The sequence below is a fragment of the Ictalurus punctatus genome, chromosome 15 (genome assembly GCF_001660625.3).
Source record: "Ictalurus punctatus breed USDA103 chromosome 15, Coco_2.0, whole genome shotgun sequence".
Lineage (NCBI taxonomy): Eukaryota > Metazoa > Chordata > Actinopteri > Siluriformes > Ictaluridae > Ictalurus > Ictalurus punctatus.
Window position 1 is genome coordinate 22,523,141 of NC_030430.2, and position 25,176 is coordinate 22,548,316.

The 25,176-nt window shown below is 39.9% G+C and overlaps 1 protein-coding gene across 1 annotated transcript in view; it reads right to left on the reverse strand.

Moving 5' to 3' along the window:
- Positions 1–866: 866 nt before the first annotated feature.
- The window catches only part of dgkaa (diacylglycerol kinase, alpha a), a 49,614-nt gene continuing 25,304 nt past the window's right edge, over positions 867–25,176 (reverse strand). The window contains exons 7-24 of the mRNA XM_017487582.3: positions 24,678–24,752; positions 23,344–23,460; positions 20,173–20,290; positions 19,998–20,086; positions 18,030–18,140; positions 17,756–17,854; positions 17,510–17,587; positions 16,586–16,659; positions 14,822–14,896; positions 11,345–11,430; positions 10,755–10,844; positions 10,035–10,195; positions 9,550–9,614; positions 8,688–8,778; positions 7,473–7,650; positions 6,612–6,729; positions 4,078–4,138; positions 867–2,061 (exon numbers count right to left, since the gene is read on the reverse strand). Of these exons, the coding sequence (XP_017343071.1) occupies positions 1,981–2,061; positions 4,078–4,138; positions 6,612–6,729; positions 7,473–7,650; positions 8,688–8,778; positions 9,550–9,614; positions 10,035–10,195; positions 10,755–10,844; positions 11,345–11,430; positions 14,822–14,896; positions 16,586–16,659; positions 17,510–17,587; positions 17,756–17,854; positions 18,030–18,140; positions 19,998–20,086; positions 20,173–20,290; positions 23,344–23,460; positions 24,678–24,752 (1,767 nt within the window). The 3' untranslated portion in view covers positions 867–1,980. The remainder of the gene's footprint in view (positions 2,062–4,077; positions 4,139–6,611; positions 6,730–7,472; positions 7,651–8,687; positions 8,779–9,549; positions 9,615–10,034; positions 10,196–10,754; positions 10,845–11,344; positions 11,431–14,821; positions 14,897–16,585; positions 16,660–17,509; positions 17,588–17,755; positions 17,855–18,029; positions 18,141–19,997; positions 20,087–20,172; positions 20,291–23,343; positions 23,461–24,677; positions 24,753–25,176) is intronic.

A 25,176-nucleotide genomic window follows, 5' to 3' on the forward strand; every position in this document is an offset into this window, starting at 1 on the left:
CAACAGTAATGTTTTGTTTTCTTCCATTTGTGTGAAATGTACCGTGACATGACGCACGACCAGGGATGAGGTAAAGATTACAATTCAAATGAATAAATAATAATAATAATAATAATAATAATAATAAAGAGACTAAAGAGAAGTTTGAGACTGAATGACACGATTTTATACTGGATAGGATATTATATAGGCCTATTGGATATGCTATTAAAATTTTGTATATTAGTACTAAGCTAAATGAATGCTTAGATGCATAAAATGAATGTTTGTAAAATACTACAAGATCATTATCTACAGCTAACATTACTCAGTAGATCTACAACAGTTTTTTTTTATGTGTATGTGTGGAAAATTAAAACAAAAATGTTTTCTTTTCAAGTTCATATAGGCTACTTGAAGTCCTTACACATTTCCTATAATTGTGAACTGTTCTAAACTTTTTATAACTTTTTAATAATAATAATAATAATAAAAATGGTTGTAAATCCATGACTCCTATATTCAGTTCCAAGACCCCCCCCCCCCCATACACACACACACACTGTCCACCATTATAAGTATAAATTAAGTATAAAGTTGGTTATTTGTAAGTATATACTGCATGTTACAGGCTCTAGCATTTATTTTGTAGTAGTAGATACTTGATATAAACCAATAATCTTTCCTCTACAGAACATAAATGATAAATAAATGAATCCAATCATGAGGTGAATCCGATTCTGAATCTGAAATGGAAACAGTGCCATCTAGTGTGCAAGATGATTAAATAAATGAATCCAATCATGAGGTGAATCCGATTCTGAATCTGAAATGGAAACAGTGCCATCTAGTGTGCAAGAAAATGAAGTACACTTTTAAGAATGAAATGAGAAGGGGGAAAAAAACCCCGAGGCTTTAATTAAACATTTTGTGACATTTATTCAGTCATTTTTACAAGCAGTAATCTGAAAGATCTACATTCTCAGGAACTAAGCTAGAGAAAGTGACAATGATGTCAGCTCTTAAGAGGCACGTGACTTATTACAATCTAGTTTTATAAGCATCTGTGTATGTGTCTATATATATATATATATATATATATATATATATATATATATATATATATATATATATATATATATATACGCACACACACACACACATATACATATATCGATTTAGAAGTATGAACACAGTTAAGTTATAAACTTAAAATAAACTTCAAGCTGTTATAATGTACTACATAGTATGGTAGGATGGTCAGTTTCCAAAGAGTTAAAATCAACCATCTCTTGATAACATCAGCATAACCAGGCGAAATATGAAGTCAATCATGTAAAAATGATTCATATGTTATCTTAATATTACACCACAGATTTATTACAGGCTGTGTTGGCAAGCTTCGCACGCTCGGATATTCAGTCTAAACCCTATCGCCTAACCTAATACAGCCGGTTTATGCCTTGATGTTAATGGTGATTAGTATTTTCTAAAGCTGTAGATTTAGGTCACTGAAAACGAAAGCGGTGGTTCTTGCCGTGATGTGTTGTTGCTGTGACCTGGACCTTCTCTCTACTGTGAAGGACAGCAATGGCACGATGGGGATCAAGAAAAAACTAACACTGCATTCTTTATGCACCGCCGAGGTAAAAATATGAAATGAAGCATCATTTTCTGGGTATATAATCATTTTACACGCACGCACACACCCACACAGGCAGTTTGGCCACATTGGTTTCAGCATCCATATATGTGTGTGTATATATATATATATATATATATATATGTATATATATGTATATATATATATATATATATATATATATATATATGTATATATATATATATATATATATATATATATATATATATATATATATATATATATATATATATATATATATATAAAATGTGTGTGTGTGTGTGTGTGTGTAAATTCCTATATATGGACCACACAAACACATCAGGTTGCTGATGCAGGCGTAGGCGCAGGCGCACACACTACTTTAGGTTGAAGAAGCCAGAGGATTTGGCTGGAGGACCCATCAGCATGCAGGCTTGGTTCTTGTGTGTGATAGTAATCTGTGGAGGGAAAAAAAACCCACACTAATTAAACAGCTAATAACTGTTTGTCTGATATAAGTAAGGAATAAGACACTATTGTGCATACTGTTATAGGAAAATAATCAACGTCGGAGCAGCGTTACGTGGTCCGACATGAAGCGGAGGTACTGTTACCACCACCTAAGATGACGGTAACTCCTCGTACGTACACAACAACAATCTGCCAACAATTACAATTCAACATCATTTATTTATTAAAGAACGACATTGTACTTTTTTTTATCCGTTTATTGTTAAATTTGATGTCGTGGAACGTCCATGAAACTAATTTTATCACTTACATTCTAGAAGTTCAACTCATTTTCTCTCTCTCTGTTTGTCATGTATGCGATTAGATTATTGCACATAATTTTTCAAGAAACGAAAAAAAACCAAACACTGAAACTGGAAACAGTTGAACTCGGTGGCAAGAAAATGCGCCATGGTCTTCAAATAAACAAAGTTCTTTGTTAACAGTTTTCTAAGCTTCCTTTTCAATAATCGTGGTTCATGAACACGCTGCCAGAGTTTTCGTTTGTCATTCTGGCACAAATCTCTTATGTGGGCGGGGCTTAACAGCGCTTTACTCTCATTGGCTAATGAGATTTAGATAGACTCAAGTGTCCAGCTGAGGATGAGGATGATGACGATGATGACGATGACACTCCGTGCTGCTCCTGAGAGCTCATCTAAAAAAAAAATAATAGTTGTGCGAGACTACCCAAACCTCAAATATTAATCACGGAAAAATATACCGAGTAAGGAAGTAATTTCCACTACAAAGTACAAACACTATAACTGTACAGAGAACAGCATCCAGAACATTCTCCACACTGAAGTCTCTACTTCCTGGTCCGGGAGCTGTCGAGGTTTGTGCCAGAATGGCGAACGTAAACTTGTAGAAAACTCTTGCAGCGCGTCCATAAACCACGAATAGCGAAAAGGAAGCGTTTAAAACAGTTAAAGAACGCTGTTTATTTGAAGACCATGTCTTCCCATTTTTGCCACCGAGTTCACCGTTTTCAGTTTCCGAGGGTTTTTCTTCTGCCTCAGTGTATATTTTTGTTTGTTTCTTAAAACGTTACGTTCAATACTTTTGCCACAAATTGAATCCCATAGTCAAGTCACTGAAAAAAAACTGTGAAGCACTTTCCCGTGTCACAAAACGTAAAGTCACATCCAGCTTCACTTCTGATCGGTACTGTATAAAGCAGTGGTTTTCAAAGTGGGGGCCGCGGTCCCCTTGGGGGCCGCCAGGGGGCGCCCGGGGGCCCTCAACAATTTGGTGTGAATAATAGATAAATGTATGTTTTCTCTTTCTCACTTTCAGACAACCACACTTACACACACACACACACACACACACACACACACACACACACACACACACACACACACACACACACACAATCAATTCCTAATGTAATATAATGTAAAGATGTAAGATGATATTATTAATAAAAAAAAATGGGGATATATTCAGAAGTCTGTGTTTTTAATGTGTTTTAAAGACATCTCGCAAAAGAGGGGTTTCGGTCAATTGTTAATGCCATTTGGGGGGCCTTGCCCTGGAAAAGTTTGGGGACTCATGGTATAAAGCGCTAACACTGGAGACTCCTTCCAAAACTGCTAAATACACATCTCCTTCACCTTACCAATGATTCAAAACCTGTAAGTGTTTTAAAATATAAGTTCATAAAAATGTAATTGACTAAATCCATAGCTGAGCCAAAGGGAGAAATAAATAATTCATGATCTTTGAGATTTGTCACATGTACATACTTGGACGTTCTAAGTAAAAGAATGTAAGGGCTGAAAAGTCATGGAAATGTATTGAAGAGCATTGCATTAATATTTAAATACCCTGAGGTACAAGTCCAAACCTTTCTGAAAGTATAATTATTCACATTCAGTGACTGCGCTTTGGCTTACAGTCCATCAAGAAAGACATTACAAAGTATAATTAGCAGTTAAAAGCTGCTAATGGACACTTACAGTACACGGCGGCTGCATCCACGGCTCTCCATCGATCTGCATGGGCAGGGCCTTGGTTGTCCTGTTAGTCAGCAATACAAGCAATTTATAAAACACAATTATACTGAATGCAGCAAATTATAGAACTAACCACGTTGGTACAGCAGTAGTGATTCGTTTCGTGAGTCTCCGAGTGAGATCTGTGCCATGTAACCTTAATCTGGGATTTTATTACAGTGTTTTATAAAAACGACTTAACGCTGATGGTAAATTATTACAGTCCCCTCCGGAACTATTGGAACGGCAAGGCCGGTTCGTTCGATTTTGCTGTAATGTAGACTGAAGACATTTGGGCGTGAGATCAAAAGATGAATATGAGAAGACAGCTTAGAATTTCCAGCTTTTATTTCCTGGTATTTCTAACGTAGAGCTGTTCAACATCATAGAACATAGCACATGTTGTATCAGACCACCCGATTTGTACGTGCAAAAATATTGGAACATGTGACTGACAGGTGTTTCTTGTTACCCAGGTGTGTCCTGTTAGATTGATTGTTTAAACAATAAATAGCTCTGAATATCTACTCTTGGTTTTAGCCTTCAGTTTCACCTGTGAAGACTGCATTTGTTGTTAAAAAAAAAAAAAAAAGGATAAACCATCATGTAGATCAGAGAGCTGTCTATGGGAGTAAAGCAAGCCATTTTGAAGCTGAGAAAAGAGGGAAAATCAATCAATCAGAGACACTGCAGAAACATTGGGCATGGCCAATAACGACAATTTGGAATGCGCAACCAAATATTAAGTGTTATTTTAGTTTACTTCAAGTCTTACCTGTTCCTATACTTTTGCTCACCTAAAAATTGGATGGTCTGATACAAAAAGGTTGTATGTTTTATGTTGTTTATCACATCTAGATGTACATACCAGGAAATAAAAGCTGAAATTCTAAACCCTCGTTTCATATCCATCCTTTGATCTCAAACCCAGATGTCTTTGGTGCACAGCACAAACAACTGAATTGACCTCGCCATCCCAATGGTTTTGGAGGGGACTGTATATGCTTATACTATCATTTAATATTATATCAGACATATATCCTATTGGCTGGTCGTGCACGAGTTGAAATAATGTCTTGAATCTAATAAAGTTTAATACAACTAAATTTTTTTTTTAATATAAAATAATACTTTTTGATCAGTTTAAATCAATGTGTTAGCAGTTGCACTGCGGTTCTGAGTGTAAAAAGTTCAGGATTTAAAAAAAATTGCTGTAAATCCTCACTGTTATGAGACTCTTAACCATGTTCTACGCATGACATAAGAGCAGCGCCATCTTAAGTGTGAACTGACGACTATTCGGTGTATGCAATTGAAAAGGGGGGGGGGGGGGGGGGGGGGTTGGGGTTACGAGCCGGACAATCCTGCAGGGGGAAGACATCCTGGACATGTCACAGCATGTCGCCCAATTTGATTGTTTTGAACATGAACATTAAAAATATGCTTTCTTGCTCGGGATGCGTATACACCATACAAAGCAGTAAAACACGGAATTAAAATAGATTCACATCACAGGAAGTTCCGCCATTTTGGAATTGTGGAGTCACATGACGATCATGTCGATGCTTACTGTCGCATCAGTGCTCACCGAATGGGTTCATTTCATTGACTTAATGATGCCATGCTGCGAATATTTTGCACGTACTGCACGAAAATATATCTGCACTACAGCGGTTACTTTTGTACTTTACATATTTATACATTCTATGCGTATAGACGGTCTATGTTTTAATGTATGTAACATGTCTTAATGGCGAACTGCGCACTGAAGAGCCATCGTTTTCACACTGAGGACAGCTGAGGGACTCGTACACGACTATTATAAAAGTGCAGACATTCACTGATGCTCAAGAAGGTAACACGATACGGTAAGAACCGGGGCAGGTGGGGTGGGGTCGGGGGGGTGGGGGGGGTAAACTTTCGAACAGGATGATCGGTGTAAATTGACATTATTTTGTCATATCTAGCTTCTGAAGGGCAGGACTAACTGAAAAACATCTTTAAACAAAATAATAACAATTTACACCGATCATCCTGTTCGAAAGTTTACACCCCCCTGGCTCTTAATGTATCGTGTTGCCTTCTTGAGCATCAGTGAACGTTTGCACCTTCTGTGATAGTCGTGTACGCGTCCCTCAGTCGTCCTCAGTGTGAAAAGATGGATCTTAAAATCGTATAGTCGCTGTTGGAAAAGGGGACAAATATGCAGAAGATGCTGGAGAAGTAAAGAATGTGCAGGACCTGGAGGATTTTTCTGAAGAACAGTGGGCAGATTAACGAGGGACTCGTGAACAACTCTCACAAAACAGCCGTCGATCATCCAGGCAACGACACACGGGATTAAGAATCGGGCGTGTGTAAACGTCTGAACTGGTTCATTTGCGTGAATTCAGTTCTTATTGTGTCTAGCGGACTATATGTAAACATCTGCTATGTGAAATAGCGTATTCAGGGCAACGCTACATTAAAAACTAAATGGAATTTTTGAGATGGCTGACCTGATGGTGATCTGGGAGGTCTTGGCGAGCCGGACAGCACTCTTGAGGCCCGTGTAGATTTGTCCCATTTCCATCGCTCCCTCCAGTCCCACCACCTCCAGACGCTCATCGCTCATGTCTAAAGACACAAACATTATTGCGTATGTTATCGGATCAGCTAAATACGGCGCTAAATCATTCCTTTTTGGGAATCCAGTTCTACAACCACCACCGAGAACACGTTCTTTTGCTTCACGCGTCCGAGATTAAAATGCCGTGTGACAGATTTACTACTCGTCATCTTTTCGACGAGGTTAAGTTTTAGATTTTCAACTGCACCTGAGAAGTTTATTAGAACAGAAATGAGCTCGTCTAGATTGATGGAAAAATCAGACACAGGGCACAAATGAACCAAAATAGAAACACAAGTGTATCGATGCAATAATTTCCACTCTATTACATCACAGCACTGTTGAATTCTTCAATCTGATTGGTCAGTCCCTGACAGTAGTCCCAGTACGACGTGTCACTCTTTAGTAAATACAAATTGCTGTGCTATATGAGGAACAAACCCCATTCATGATTCAATGTTTACTGTAATAATTAACTTTGGTGTGGTAACAGTAACTCCGCTTCACATCTGGCAACATCACGCCATCCTACTGTTGATTATCTTCCCATAACAGCACACCCCCAGGTATTTTATTCCTTCCTTAGCTAACTGGAGCTTACAGTCTTGTTGTCCTGGCAACGACATGGCCCTGATTTTAAATTCTCAAAATAAAGCATCCTTTACAAGCTGTCTGGGAATAACTCCATGTGTCTGTCTTGATGTTTCTGAGTAGAAACACTGATAAAATACAGACCCTAAACTAGTCCTACCTTGAGGGCTGACTTTTAGGACTTCAGGATCCACGATAACCTCGGGCAATTCCTGGTTCGCTCGGTCGCTCTTTTTGGCTTCGCCCCACAGGTTAGATCCGCCGTGCATGCTGGGAATGTTGAGGACAGCGATGCCTTCCAGGGAGACGTTACTGAGGTCCAGCTGAATGCCGCAACACTGCACAGGACAGAACCAGTTCCTTAACGAGTTAACTGCTTAATGTCGTGTTTTAAAAGCGTGTGTTTAAAGACAAGTTTGCTTTTATTCTCCCTAACCGAAGCACCAAGCTTATGTGCTTAATGGTGTGTGGACCTGGAACACTGTTAAGTGGAACCAGCTTTTCATTACCCTTAAGGTCCAAATATGTACCTTAAATTATTTATTTATTTATTTTTTTAACGGTGTGCTATATTCACATTTCCAGGTGAACGACACACACTAACTATAATAATCTAAAAACACAATCATGAATGAGACAAATGTTTAGGAATGACATTTCAATCAAATTCCCTCTCTCGCTAAAGAATTATTTCATTTTCAAGCTGATATAGTGTATTTTCCGATACACGGGTAATTGTTGAATTGAATACTCATTTGACAGCAGCAGATCGTTTCCATCTAGTCATTAAAGTGCAACCTATTACGGCTTTGAAACGTGTCTAATTTTGTTTTAAAGGTCTCATACGATAGATTTACGTGCATCCGAGGTCAAAAAACACTTTAACGTGCTCATAATTTAAACTGCAGCGTTACCTCCCCCCCCCCAGTGTCATAAACGACTCGTGATCCGTTCTAAATGATTCGTTCTAAACTCCTCCTTTCAGAGAGCATACTCTGCTCTGATTGGTCAGATGTCCCAGGAAACGCCCACTACCGTAACTAGTATCAGCTCTGTCTGTTCACGAGCGGCCGATGAAGACCAGAGGCGGGGCGTAGGTTAGTACAGGAAGTAAAGTCTGGAATCACTAACGAGTCGTTTCAGCTGTTCAGAATCGGTCCCTTCTTTCGGGAGTCGATAACCCCGTTTGTCGCGCGCTTCGATTTGTGAAACTTTGCAGACGTTTTTACATTCACAAACAGCTCTATGACACACTACGTGAAAGGTCATCCATCAAAGCTAAATACCTCTTTAAAGGTGCACTTTAAAGAGGTATTTAGCTTTGAAGCTTTTAGCATTTGCGTCATGTTTCATAAGATTTATCTTTCAATCTTACCTCTATGGTGAGGCACTCCTTGAGTTTTTTACAGGAAGCTGAGATCGTCTCCGATGTGGCAAACTCAAAATACCAGAGCTTGTTCTTCATTCTGAATTCAAAACAGTAAGATTTACATAACGTCACGCAGTTCACACTCTAACAACATTCAGTGTTTACACGTGCCATGCTGCACCCATGCTACCTGAGACATTAAAGCGTAAACGTGACATTTTGGTGAATTGACCAGAGCTTAATATATTGATTTCGAAGCATTCAGTAGCAAAGGTTCTGCTTCAGTTTGTGAATACATGAAGCACGAATAATTCATTTCCATGTCGTGACACCTAAATAGCTTCCTCTCCTGATGATATTAAAGGAAATAAACATTAACGCAAAAAAAATACAACACTTTAGGACGTGCTGTTACAGGAAAATAATCAACAACGGGGGTTGAGTGATGCAGCTCGATTATTGTTACCACCCTGAAGTTTTTTTCCGTCGTTTTTCTATTACAGCACGTCTCTGAGTTTTTTTATTCCTCTTATAACACAGGAATTTGCCAACGCTAGCTATTAAAAATAAATTAATTAAAGAAAATTAACAGGCAACTTTAAGTTTCTTGTGTGTCAATAAGCCTAAAGTTACAGCTGACACTGGAGACTCCTTCCAAAAATGCTAGGAGATCATCGACATCATAATATAATACAATACAATATCAGATACAAGCCTCTGTGAATGTGTTGTTGCTATAGAAACGATCACGTATCACAACAAGTACATTATTATAAACCTGCGATCTCGATCTCTGTTGAAAGTGCTGTGGTAATCTATGATATACGTACTATCGTTTTACTACTACAGAATTATAATAATCTCCCACCTGCTGTTGAATTTCCGCGGATGTTTTTCACGCATGGTATGGAACCGGTGAGCGATTGACGCGTCCTGCAAGAACAAACACGATCATATTAGATCAGATAAATAAACGAGCGTCTGAGGAAGTTCTGACTATAAAATACTAAATGCTGGCTGGTGGTTCAGTTCGACCATTTTTGAGAAATGCATGTAAATAAGATTAGATTACTATTATTATTATTATTATTATTATTGCAACACCAAGAATAAACACTAGTGTAAGCGTACAAAGTCACATCGTCGTATTAACGTGTCGTCAGTAATAATACTGTGTGTGTGATGAATAATGTAGTGTAGTATATGGACAATTTAAGGCACATGATCTAAAATATACTCTAACTATACTCTTAAAGGTCTCGGATTTGCCAGCTGATGAGTGATGAGGAATTGATTATTATTATTATTATTATTATTAATATTATTATTATTATTATTTTAAATCTCTCTGACCACTCCGATGGAGAAGTAGTTGTTGATGATCTCATAAGGCACAGGGTCTCCTTGCTCCTGACTGTCCTCCGTCACCACCTCCACGCTCCAGCGGTCCATCAGTACCGGCGTGCTGGTCTCCAGATCCTTCAGGATACGGCTCAGGTCCACGCCATCATAACCTGCACGCACACACACACACGTTATTCAACCCGCCGTACTGTACAAGCTAGAGGTCGTCCGATAATCCACACCGATAGTTTTCCCCGGTTGCGTCCATTGCGGGAGCGGTATTATACGGTATGAGAACGGCCTCGAGCTCACTGACAAACTTTCTTGTGTTATTTGAAGCATCTTTTGATTAATTTTGGATGTCCCTCGGACGTTCCGAAATTTTAAACGAGGAACCAAAGTCTCCTCTTTGAAAACACTTTGTCCAAATAATTCTGACTGTACACATCCCAAAGCTTTACGCTTACGTGCGATTTCAGTTCAGATGAATTCGGTTCGATCTGATTTGCATAGCGCCCTCGACAAAAGACGCGGTCACGGTGCAGCTTTACGGAAATCTGGCTGTAGATTCAGATCCCTCATGGACTTGCAACTTGTAAGGCTGAGACTTGGCATAAAATATCCAGAAATATTCACAAATCCAACCGCTACGAGAATATGTTGCTGAAATGAAATACATGACGAGCAAATCTAAACAACGACATAACTGAAAAGAACTGATGTTCTTACCTCCTCCCCATCGCAGACACCGCGCGAGGTCATTTCCTGTGCCGAGAGGAAGCACGGCCACTGGGGGGCGCACTGTCAGGTTGGCCTTATCTACAAGAGGGTGAGAGAAATGACGAGTCGGTGATGAATCAGAATTAAAGCAGAACATTTTAGACAGGGCTGCTGCACTTTAACGGTGATTATCTGGATATTCAGCGCTTTTCTTCTGATTTTTGTAAGATTACATGATTATAATAATTTGAAGAGAAATCATCAAGTAATTATAGACTGAAAATTTCCGTAAAAGTGCTCTCTCCTCTCAATCATGGCTGTAAGAGGTCTGGCACTACAAGAATAGCCACTGTATCTTTAAACCTTTCTCAATGTCTTCTGATGTCCCTTTTATCAAACAGTCCATGAATAACACTTTACTTTTTTCCATGTTATTCACTGCTGATTGGTCAAAAATTTATTTACACCACCACCGAATAACATACGATACGAATACAAACTGACTATCTGAGTGCGCCATCTAGTGTCCAGCAAAGGTTTTCTTGTCGTCATATTCACTATGAAAGATTACAACAACAACAAAAACGTTTAATTCTAACCTATGGCGTCGAGGATCCAGCCCACAGTCCCGTCACCTCCACATACTAATATTCTGTAGTCCTGAAGATCCTTGAAGAAGCTCAACCTGGTGAGGGGGGAAGGAAAAAAAAAAAAAAGACAGTCGATTTTTATTCATTTATTTATTTCAGATTCGGTCGAGCCGATTTTATTTACTACACACAAAATCAAAAGTATGTATCGAATAGCTTTCACAGCTGGGGAAATACAGCAACGGACTCGCCGTGAAAATAAAGTAAAGTTCAAGGAGAGACCATCACTTCCCTGCTGGGAAAAAAAAACAATAGAAACCATCACAGAAAGTCTAATGGTTTCCAGTACAAATACTATTTAAAGCTACACACCATCAGCTGTTAACCGTTAAAACCATTACTATTAACATTATTTGTCCTTAATGGTATACAATAGACATAATGCAACGAATTACCAGTAGAGAACCACACTGACCATTAGAGCTTCCATTAAAACCAATACAATTCCCATTATAACCATTACAAATTCTACAAGGGTTTCTATTGTTTTTTTTTTGGTTTGTTTTCCACAGGGCTGGAACACTCTATTGGAAACAGTTCAATCTAGAACCCTATATAGGTGTTATGCAGAACCAGAATGTTTTTCTATCAGAGATGGTTCCAAATAGAACCGAAGCTAAGACGCCAAAAACAACAAACGTGACGTGCACTGGATTGGGGCTAAATCTAGTGCTGCGCTCGGTCCGGATCCGCTCCTGATCCGTATAGCAGAGGTAGCCTTGGTGTCTTTTGGCACCTATACAGGAACTGAATCTGCTCCAAGACAGATTTAGAACCGGACCATATTAACAAAGAAATTGCATCTGGCCTTAAACTTGTTCAGATCCGAATGTTATTTTTTATATCTGGCCCAGACGTGGCACAGATCCGGTTCATGAGTGGTTCAAACTCAATATAGATATAATACTGTCCCCGTAGCTACCTCGTACAAAATCATTCATGAAACCAAACAGTCAGAAGTTAATCCAATCTCCTGACTGGTTGGAACACAAACCTGCAGCCACACCAGTTCGTTAAGCATTCTACTGTGTATTTATTGTTCTTTGTAGCGAACATCTCACACAGTTGTGTATTTGCACGTTCTGATTGGTGCGCTTCATTTCGTCAGTGCATACGGTGTTCATGGATCTTGCAAAAACGCCACCACTGAGAATTTAAGAGATGAGTTTTAACGAAAGACTCCAAAATGTACAGCACATGGTGACTCAACAATGACTGAATTAGCTCGTTGGGTTCGTTTTTTACTTTTTTTATTTTTTTATTTCAGCCACAGGAAAACATGGAGTGAGACGTTTTGTTCTGCGTCAGTGTGCTGTATATCTGCCACCACTTGCACTTCCTTCTGCATTTCTAGCGGTTCCTCTTCACTAAAGCCTGCAGTAGTAATCTGCCTGCGTCTGCACTTTAACTCGCCGTACCTTCACTGGCAGCTCACGTAAAAGAGCCTTTTGATTTTGCTCCTGCGTTACCGTTATATGATACCGGGAACTTCCATTTCTGAAGTTCCTGGTTCCCTTTCAGTAACAAAGCATAAGCTTTGCAGACGGTTTGTCAGAAATGATGTATGTCACCACGTCAGGAAGGAATATACAATACACGAGCAACACGCGTACTGTAGAAGAACGAATGGAAGAATCAGCTCTAGAATCACGAGTTTAAAAAAAAAAAAAAAAAAAAAGTTATTTTTACGCCTTGCGTTTTTATTTAGACCTTCTAAGTACTCTCTTTCAAATCTCACAGGTTTCTTCTTTCGTCATCCAGCCAATAACTGCACACTACATCAATCAAACAGGCTCCGTTTAGCAGACGATCATTTCAGTTTCACGTTCATCGAAATATTAAAAAAAAAAAAAACAACCCATAAAGAATCGTGCCAATTTATCATCAGTCATCACCTTCTCATGCTATGCAATGTATTTAGCGCCATTTCTATCCGTGTATGTAAGCCACTGGACTGCAGTCTGGAACGTGAAGACGATATGCCCCTGGCCCTACCTCAGGAAAAATGTTCCAATATGCTGGACTAAGCAAACACTCGTATAAAACAATAAACTCCTTCGCCTCCCTAGATGTGTTGCCAGTTTGCTAACGTTAACTAGCTCTATTTAACTACAGTACTTTAGCCTGTTTGCGTCGCTAATGCCAGGTTAGACCAGCATCGATTTCAGTAGCTAACAGGTTCCTTCTAACTGTAAATAGCTTTAGAGACGTATAAGCGTTAGATAAGTAATGAAAGTAACTTTTCACACGTAAACGTCACATTAACTTAATTTCGTCGGTTTTAAACATTGGCTTTTTAAGAATTTAGCACTATACGTTTAAAAGTAACGACTTTTTTCGGGCTGAAAAACAAAGAAAAAATATTTCAGCTCCTCTCAATGATAAAACTCTCGTATCCTGAGAGTTTTAAATGAATACTGGAAGTTTCTGGAAATTATTTTTACCTATGCATCCATATGTTTGATGTCTGCATTACATATATATATATATATATATATATATATATATATATATATATATATATATATATATATATATATATATATATATATATATATATACGCACACACACATACATACAGTATGTTGGTATCTTCACACAATTGGACCATATGAATCCATTTCTAGAACATTTCCATCAATAACATTAAGGTGTACGTTAATAAAACGTAAGCTTTAATAACAGATTGGCGTCTTTCCCTTAATCCACAGGCAAATAAGACTAAATACAACAAACAGCAGCACAACACACATGACATCACATGACATAACAAAATCAGAGATGGTTATCTGTACGGGATGATCAGACTGCCCCTGAATTTAACTGAGAAACATTAGATAGTTCAGGTGGGAAATTCCTCCAGGAAGAAGGAAGAAAAACAGACATTAGACCTCTTTAGACTGCATCATTTTTTTCAGGATAAAAATCTGTAATCAATTTGCATGCCTTATGTAAATTAACATGGGGCAAGCACACAAGCACGATTCTCCTATGAACCAGGATGTGTGTGTGTGTGTGTGAGACACATGATGACATGTTCACATTACTGAATCAAGAATTTATTTATAGAACATTATTTATACTGGCTGTAACTGTCGAGATCTGTTTTCATACTGTGTGTATATATTAATAGCAACTAATTAAGAGACTCGTCTAGAGGATACGTCATTGACAATAATAGAATAATAGAATTTGTTTTGTTTTTTTTAAATCAGCTTTACTATGGTACAGAAGTGTTATGGCATGTGTCTATCATCTAAGAAGCCTATAGTTTGATAAAATAAGTGATAATAGTCAAGTTTTAAACTATAATTTAGCCCAAGTAATATGGAAGGAGGTGTGGAAATCGGGTTATTTCTCATCAAGGATGCGTTTGTTTTTACGTACGGACGGAAACACCACCTCTTATGGAGAAAAAGTCTTACCCTGGTCCTGGTCCACCATTGGAGAGGTTATAAACCTGTCGAGGGTTTAACAAGTACTGGAATTTGCGCAGAACTCTATAAAACAAAGAAAGAAAAATCAAACAACCTTAAACATTTCACTGAAAAACAGCAGTGTAGTCTATCAGATGTTACCGATAAAATGTGCTCTTTACGAGCGGTGTAAAAGAGACGCGCTCATGTTAAGAAGAGATAGAACATTAATACGTCGATGCAAGTTAAATAATTCGGCTTTGTGATTGGAGATTTCGGGAAAATACGCCTGCGTCTTTCTTTTCTTTTTTCTTTTTTTTTTTAAATCCGTGAAGTTGAATGCAAAATCTTTACGAGAAAGAAAAATAAACAAACAAAAAAAAAAACCTACGACGCACTTTTTTAAGTTCCCACGGGCCAATTGCGTGCGAGCCAAAATAGCCAAAAACAAACAAACAAAAAAAAAAAAAAAAAAAAAAAACCCAGCCAATTTTCATTTCAAAGAGCAAAACCGGCGTCTCATTTCTAGACCGTATTTGTAAGACGTTTCTCGAGTTGCACCTTTGCTGTTCCGCTTGACAGCTGACCACAAAGCAAAATGAAAATGAACTGGTGAAAGCGATAGTGCGCTCAAAAGGAAATTTACATCGACATTTCACATTTACATTTTCCGCTCGTCAGCCGAGACACGTTTGGCGTCTCGAGTTTGCTTCATTAGTTTGGCGCTGGAGCCACGAGGTTAACAAACACTTAACGACCACTTCAACAGGAATACTTCTGCACCCTATAGCAATGCGATACGACGAGTAATACGACGAGCAACACGACGAGTCTTCGGGTTAACGTTCACGTCAAACGTCAGAATGCGGAACAAATGTGTGATCTCGTCGACTTTGACTTTGGCATGGTTGCTGATGCCAGACAGGCTGGTTTGAGAGTTTCAGAAACTGTTGATCTCCTGGGATTCGCGCAAGCAGTCTCTAAAGTTTAAATAGCGTGAAGAACTACAAACAGTGAGTGGCAGTTCTGTGCGTGGAAACGCCGTGTTGATGAGTGAGGTCAGACGAGAACCTTGAGGTGGATGGGCTACGACAGCATGAGCAAACAGTTCGTTTTTTCAGCCACATGATTGGCCGATTGGATAAAGTGGCATGAATGAGAAAGTGTACAGGTGTTCCTATGAAAGTGGCAGGTGCGTGTATCGCCTCCAGTGCGGTGCAGATTTACTCATAGCAGTGTCTCGTATAGTGTTAGAAAGCAAAGTCGTTTTGAGATACTGAACAACTCCAAAAAGGCATCCGAGATGAGCGTGTGATGATGTCATACAGCACAGCAGTACAGTGCTAAACTGGTGGATTCCGATCCTTGCTAGCTACTTTAGCCTTGTAGCGCCTGTGCAGAACTGAAGAAACAAACACAAGGCGAGGGGACACACCCTGGACGGGCTGGGGCACATTCACACCTCCGTTCACACCCCCATTCAGACACTATGGACAATCTGGAAATGCCATTCGATCTACAGCGGATGTCTTTGGACGGGTGGAGGAAACCAGACTACCCAGAGGAAACCCCTGAAGCACGGGGAGAACATGCAAACTCCACGCACACCGGACAGAGGCGGGATTGTAAACCCCAGCCCTAGAGGTGCGAGGCGAACGTGCTAACCACTAAGCCGCCGTGCCGCGACTACACACAGTACGAATCGTTTAAATACTTTCAGCATGTAATGCGAGTGAAAGTCATTTAAGAAGAATGTATTGGAAGTGGTCTCACCTCTCACCCTGTTTGCCTCCACTTTTAGGGTTCACAAACACCAGAAGAGGATGAGTGTTAGGAATTGGAATGACCTGTGTAAAGACAACAAAAACACTCAGTGTACATACATACCGTACAGGACGTTTTTATTCAGTCTCAAAATCCAAGCATCCCATTCCACAGTATTGTAGAATTCTCGAATCTGATTGGTCAGAAAGTGTTGATGAATTTTCTATAACGGTGTTTCCGATCGTAGTTCCAGCTAAACGGTTTACAGTGACGTGCTCGTTGTAATATGTTATCCTTTCCGTAGTAACAACTCATTCAACAGGAACTTAAATGAAGACACTTCATTTAAAAAAAAAAAAAACGATTTAAAAAATGTATAACTGTTCATATGGTCGATTTTCCTGTGAGGAGATGTTTATTTGACGTTTACGGAAGGAGTCTCCAGTGTCAGCATTTAGTCACTAACTTCTCTCTTTGATAAATAAATGGTTAGGGTTGACAAATTGCTGTGGTATAAAAGGGAGAAAAAAGGTAGTGGTAGCTCAGTGGTTAAAGGCTTTGGGTTACTGATCAGAAGGTCAGGAGTTCAAGCCCCAGCAACCACCACTGGGCCCTTGAACAAGGCCCTTAACCCTCAACTGCTCAGTTGTATAAATGAGAGAAATAAGAGAATAAGAGAAATACGCTCTGGATAAGAGCGTCTGCCAAAATGCCGTGAGTGTAAAAAACCACTTCAGAACATGGTGTTGTAGAAAAATAATCAACTTCAGAGTAGAAACGCAGCTTTGTGTCGATTATTAATATATAATACATAACAGCAGGCCTCTAAGTGTTTCATTCCTTAGATATACTTTAAGCCAAGCTCAAGGGAGCTCAGGAATGTTCAGGAGTAGTAAGCGTAAGCAGGTGAAGAGTAATGAAGTGTAATCTCACCTGCAGTACCTGTCCATCAGGTGTAGTGTTGTACTCCGAGTCGTCCGACGCGCCGTTCTTCACACAGTTTTGCCTCTCCTAAAGAACAGAAAGAGTTAATCCACTGCAAAACTGAAGCATATTTTATCTACCAAAATAAATAGTTTCCAAGACGAAAAACAACTAATCTGCAACAAAACAACTCAGAGGAGCTTTGACGTAAAATGATTAAAAGAATATATGTATGTAGACATCTGTGGCGTCTACCTTAATGACTGGGTAAATGGCCCACGGTGGTAAAATGTGGTCTTTCAGTGGGCCAAGGCCACACTCTGAAGGCTCCTGGTTCGCACACTCGTTATGGCGCTGGAACAGGAAGTGACAACAACAAAAACAACAACAAGAACAAATCAGCTGCCTGAAAACTTTCCATCACTGTCAAGAAATGGCCTGAAATCATGCTGAGGCATGGCATACAGTATTTACTATAACTGTTTAGAACTATTTAATATCTTTTTGCGACGGTTTTCTTTGTTCTCACCGTAGCATGGCACCATACACAGCTTTTTCCGTGCACACCCTTAATCTTCTTCTGACACTTTTCACACTTCCCAGACTCACAGTTCCCATTCACCCAGTCGTGGACTGAAACCTGGACACACACACACACACACACACACAGAGAAAGTAATAATCACAGCATGCTATAAATATGTAATATTGGATTCCTATCCTAGCGAAAAACAAGGCCAGACGAGCCGTGTTTCGCGGGAATGCAGTCGCCCAATTGAACTTTCCAGAAGTCATTTACATCGCCATAGCAACCACAGCAAACAAAACAGTGGTACTTGAGAATCTCTTGTGCTGAATTATTTGCCTTTATTTTCCACATGCTTCTGATGGGATAATTGGTCTGCGTTTTAGGGTTATATCACCAACTAGATGCACGGATGTCCTGAGAATTTCCCTCCCACGTCCCTTATTTAACAATGCGGTGTCTGTCTGTCTATCACGGAAAATCCCTCTTTCAAAGCCGAGCCCCTGCTTTATTTCATTATGGTTTATTACATTTTGGTTCGACGTTTCAAAATGAGTAATACGATCGTTAGGACAAAAACGATTAAAGCTCTAATGTGCTGCAATACAGGCTAAGGAAAATTATTGTCCTCTTTTAAAAACGTCCTCGACTAAACATTTTGGCTAAGAGATGTAGTTTTCTGCCTTTACATTGCACAAAATATATTCATTATATATTCACACACACACACACACACACACAAAGGTTTGTGCACCCCTGACCATCAGACCCATACCTCCCTGTTGAACATCCCATTCCATTCCAGATTTATTCCCACTTTGCTGTTATAATAAGCTCCACTCTTCTGGGAAGGCTCTTCACTAGATTTTGGGGCGTGGCTGTGGGGATGTGTGCTCATTCAGACACAAGAGCATTAGTGAGATCAGGCACTGATGTTGGGATGTTCAGGAGGTCTTGGGTGCAGTCGGTGTTCCAGTTCATCCCAAAAGTGTTCACTGGGGTTGGGTTCTGTGCAGGACATTCGAGTTCTTTCACTCCAAACTTGGTAAACCATGTCTTCATGGAGCTGGCTTTGTGCACAGATGCATCGTCACGCTGGAACAGGTTTGAGCGTCTTAGCTCCAGTGAAGGTAAAATTGTAACGCTACAGCGCACAGAGATATTTTATGCAATTGTGTGCTTCTAACAGTTTGGGGAAGAACCACATATGGTGCGATGGTCACGTGTACACAAACATTTGGCCATTTAGTGTGTTATTTAATTCTGGCTAGCATCTTTACTAAGAGGTGGTTACTTTACTTTGCTTGGTTTTGTCAGTATTTCCACATAACCACATCCTGATTTGGAAAAGGTCATCAGTAATCCACGCACAATAATTAATCCCCTAGTAAAAAAAATCATCAGCCATGATCTGTCCACCCCTGTTTGACAACAGTTCGTGGCTAGCTTCTACGTTACTGGATATTTCATGCGTTTGAAAGATTCACAATCAATTTTAGTGCCATGATTTATTATACTATAGATAGCTAGTAGTGTGCTGGATGCTAGCGACAGGGTCATAGCAGCATGCTAATTATGTTAAACCCTTGCTAACACACAGGAGGAAAATAACAGTAAATACTTAATACAAAAATACTTAATAAATGAATCGGAAGTATTTTTGATTGTATAGAAGGATAATTGATCGTTTTGTCCCGTGGTGTGTAAAAGAGAGCTGGCGCTAGTTAGCGCTAATTCTCTTCCACCAGAATGCTAGCATGACTATTTATCAACTGAAATGCCAATACTGATCTCATACATATCTTACAAAATACAGTATTTTGTTTGTTTGTTTTTTTTATTTGGATGCGTTTTAGGTTGCCAAAACGTTTACACGATATATTTTACACGTACAGAAACCGTGTTCCTGCATTGCGATGTTGTGTGATTTACCGAAAGCTTTACAGTAACGAGAGGTTAGAGGAATCTCACCCCAGTGTCCTTCTTGGATTTGACGTAGGTGCGAGTGCACGGAGGTGGATTCCTGTTGGCGCAGCGCCCGTGGACGGTAAACCTGCAGCCTGCGGGACGACAGAGAGCTGATGATGAAATGAACTCTTTATTTATAATAATGAGCTGAAGACCGGCGAGTCTGCGAGATACTGACATGTGCAGCAGAGGCCCTGTTTGCGCAGCCCCAGCAGCATGCTCTGACACACGTTACAGTAAACCGGCCTGTTAAAATGCTTCATCCTCCACAGGTGCTGCCCGTCCGTCTGAGTCACCTGAGGAGAGAGAGGACGTGTTTACAGAGCTGCGAGATCTTCGGTTTTCGACTGCTTTGCTTAATTAGCTGATGCGTTGTTTTTTTTATTCTTTCAAAGCAGCTGAGATGTTGAGGTTTCTTGCTCAAGGGCCCAGCAGTGACAGCACAGCCATGTGGAAATTTGAACTCACAACCTTCCGAGTCTTTAACGCCGAAGCTACGACTTCCTTATAGTGGATCTGGGTATACATTCAGCATTAAGCTTCTCAGTAATACAGCTTTAACCTAGTTAAAAGTCATCATGTATTTCCTGATTGATGCGGTTAAATTTGTTTCCTGACCTGCTGTGTTGAATTATGGGATGCCTGAGCTATCATCATATTATTTCATCATACATTTTGTACTGCAAGCAAGACAAATCTCATTACACCACAGCACTTTTGAATTCTCAAATCTGATTGGTCAGGAGGTATTATTAACATTCTGTAACAGAAGATTTTCCGACAGCGGTTCCGGCTCAAGCCGGATGATATCCTGCGTCCCAATTCGCCTACTATCCGTGCGTAGTACACGTAGGGGAATTGAGACGCAGCTCGTTTGAATACGTTTGCGTTTCTATAGCAACACACGATTAACGTGGGCTCGTACGGCGGACCTTACGCGTACTCGAAGACTAATAATAAACTGATTGGGAATCAAATGTGGTATCGTTGATATGGTGGAGACGAGGGATTATTTAACATTTACGGAAGGAGTCTCCAGTGTCAGCGCTTTGTAACAGTCAGTAGGTTTTCTGCCATGGGAAAGTCTTTAGGACTAAGGAGTTTATAAGCTGTGAAAGAGCAGAAAGACAGGTCGGTGAGGGAAAGAGTGTTTATAGCGGTTTTAAAACGAGCGAATGATATGAACTAGCTCGATTTGCATTTGTTCTACGACATTAAACGTCACGATTTTTAGCATGACTTTGGGACATGGTGTTATAAGGGGGGGGGGGGGGGGGGGGGAAACAAAAAACAGGAAAGTAACAGTAACTTCATACTTCCACATTACACCATGGCATCACAGCACGTCCTGAATTGTTTCATTCTTTACATACGAAACTAATCTGAACTTCAGCCTCTTTGTCCTTAGCTGTAGGTGGAAATCCAACCATAAACACAAATCATTGTGTTACTTAATGGAAAAAAAAAAAAAAAAAAGAAGCTCTGGTTAATCTCATTACTCATTGAGATTGTTAGTCACCTTGCCCACTCTTCCATCCACACGTGGCTATTGTTCGTAAACTGTAACTCATCTTTACAGTGTGGGTGCGCAGGCTCAGGAGATGGTACACACTGTTTATTTGTGCTTTGCTCTATTTATAGCCCGTTCGTTACTAGAGACGGTCGGTTTGGTGTGACTCAGAAAGCTGCCAGCTTCAAAACAGACCGGAGGAGATATGAAACTGCAAGCCACCAAAATAAGCAGTGAACAAGCCTGCGAGCGCACAGCACACCGCCACGCTCAGGGATGGAAATAGACTGAGGGGAAATCCCTCCACATGCTTCTCAATATGTGGCCTAGTATGAGGATTTTAGATCTCAGTCACACATATGATTAGAAAGCTGGTGTGCATTTGTCACATTTCTAAAGATAAATAAATAAATAAATAAACAAATAAATAAATAAATCTTCAAGTACACGCTAGGGTATAACAGTCGAGTTTACTGCTGACTCCATGTAGCGCTCTGAGACGTTCCTGAGTTTGGGGGGTAAAACGGCAGTAGGAACATAATGATGAAATAATAAATGATGAGTAATAATAAGGAAAGCTGCTTTGTGAAAAATGTCCGTTGTTAAAAGCGATGTAAAAAAATGACATTGCATGGCACAAACCTGTTACTCAATCCTTTCAGGCACGACCTATCGTCAATAACTCTGAATGATATGAAATGATGAGTTATGGCAATTCTATTGATAATGATTCAAATAGTGTTCTAGTAATAGCTCAAAATGATATGTTATCTTACCTAACCTTCTTTTTCTCCTTCTGCACTAAACCATACATCCATCCATTTTCCATTCTGCCAATCCTACACAGGGTCGCAGGGAGCCTGGAGCCTATCCCAGGGAACGAGGCGGGGAACAAGGCGGGGACACCCTGGACGGCGCGCCAACCCATCACCAAATCCCAGACACGTTCAGACACCACTGACAATTACGGAAATGCCTTTAAACCGGGGGAGGAAACCGGAGTACCCGGAGGAAACCCCTGAAGCACGGGGAGAGCATGCAAACTCTGCGCACACAGGGCGGAGGTGGGATTCGAACCCCCAGCCCCGGAGGTGCGAAGCAAGCATGTTAACCACTAAGCCCCCGAGCCTCCAGTATTTATTTCAGACACTGTCGGCCCTCAGTTCACACTCCAGCTAGCTGTATTTCAAAATACCCAGTCCTGATCACACACAAATATTACTTGTGCATATACAGTAATAATAATAATAATAATAATAATAATAATAATAATAATAATGTAATCAGCTGTGCTGTATGTGCGTTTTATTAACCATCCAGGAATGAGCATTGGGAAATGGAAAATATTTTAGAGGGGTTCTAAACCAAAATTTTAGAAGTGAATGCATGTGTGTGTGTGTGTGTGTGTGTGTGTGTGTGTGTGTGTGTGTGTGTGTGTATATGTATGTGTGTCTGTCTGTATGTATGTGTGTGTGTGTGTGTGTGTATATGTATGTGTGTCTGTCTGTATATGTATGTATGTGTATGTATATGTGTGTGTGTGTGTGTGTGTGTATGTATATATGTGTGTGTGTGTGTTCAATACCACAATACTGTGTAAATGCCAAGTGCAATAAACCACAACTTCCTGAGTTTCAGCTCGTGAAAGGGGATGTGAAGAGTGTGCCTCACACACACACACACACACGCACACAAACACACACACACACACACGAGTTATCTTAACATCGTTTACTTCAGCATTATGTGAAAGAGGAATGAGAATATGGCATTAGGAAATTAGGGAAGCTTCCTTAAAAAAAAAAAAAAAAAAAGTGTGTGTGCGTGTGTGTGTCTAACCTTCAAACCCAGTAAGACCAGTAGAGGCACATTGTTCATCCCTCCTTCCACCCACTCTTCAAGCGACACGGTTCCACTGCTGTCTGAATCAATCGCTGTCATCATGTCCTTCAACACCTAGGAAAGAGAAAGTAAAAATATTGTGTGTGTGTGTGTGTGTGTGTGTGTGTGTGTGTGTATGTGTGTGTCAGGTTTTCAAGATGCACTACCACACAGAAACCAGCATCGCTATCTGTGCTATTTGAAACTGTAGTCAATTATCTTTAAACACTGCCAACACATTGTTACCATCATTACTTACTCTCCATACATCGTCATGTCTCAGTCAAACAAAACCAAACAAAACCACAGCGAAGGTTCACGTCAGCACTCAGTCTGTGCTTATTACAAGTTTAGAAACACATTACAGTGTCATAAAACACTAAACTACATTTTCTGAGCTTTTAATGTCCGTATCGCACATCACATTATTGGTTTGCTATTGAGTTTGTTAGCTTTGTCAGCTAGTACGTTCAAACTTCTAGCTAAATTTTCATATATGTACTATGATTAACAATTAGTCCTGTCTCTGTGCATCAATGATACGTTTACGTTTTTGCCTTTTGCCAGTTGTGCTAGCTGCCTAGTTAGCAAGCTAAACTAGCGATGAAAGCTAATTAATTAGCATAACCGGTAAATCGGTAAGTCCTGTCTGTTGCAATTGGACACTAAACTACGGAAATGATTATAAAATCGGCCAAGTTTGTGCCAGAACTTTCTTATATGCATACATACATATATATTTTTTGTTTGTTATGTGTGTAAAACATCACACCTAAACCCAAGAGACGACAGGTGCTTGCCCCCTTCTCTTCCCCTGCCACGCCCAGTCCCCCCCCGTTCTTCTCAGAGCCATCCACGCCCATTTAAGTTGCATTTTTCAAAAAAGATTGTGAGGTAGACTTGAGCTGAAAGAGGGGGGTTTCAGGACCTTTTACACACTACCGCACATATAATCTTGCACTGGTGCTTACATTACTAGAGCAAAGTCAGATGTGTGGCCATTGTGCAAAACCAAACAAGCATCAGACACAGAAAATGTCTCAGCTCGCCAATACACTTTATCTAAAGAGGGAAAAAAGTTTTGCTCTAATGTCAAATATGTAAGCAAATTCCACAAAGTCTCATCCTCAAAGGTAGGTCAAGAGAAAGAAACAGGAGTAATATAGCACACTATGAGGGTAAGTTACACTTGCTGCAGCATAACACACACACACACACACACACACACACACACACACACAGACATGCACGCACACACGCACGTGCACACACACAGAAGGTGGTACACTTACAGGTCTGAGCTCTGACACGTCCCAGCTCAGATAGGCAGCTGCGTGCATCATTTGAGCGATAATCCGGTCCACTTCCTGCAACAGGAAAAAGATTTTACAAACCTCATTAACACCACAACAATTACACACAAACACCTGAACAAGTAAACAACGGATCACACAAACATCTGAGCAAATAAACACCTGATCAGACAAACAGCTGATCAAGTAACACCCAATCAAGTAAACACCCAAACAAATAAACACCCAATCAAATAAACACCCAATCAAGTAAACACCCAAACAAATAAACACCCAATCAAATAAACACCCAAACAAATAAACACCCAATCAAGTAAACACCCAAACAAATAAACACCCAAACAAATAAACACCCAATCAAGTAAACACCCAAACAAATAAACACCCAATCAAATAAACACCCAATCAAGTAAACACCCAATCAAGTAAACACCCAAACAAATAAACACCCAATCAAATAAACACCCAATCAAGTAAA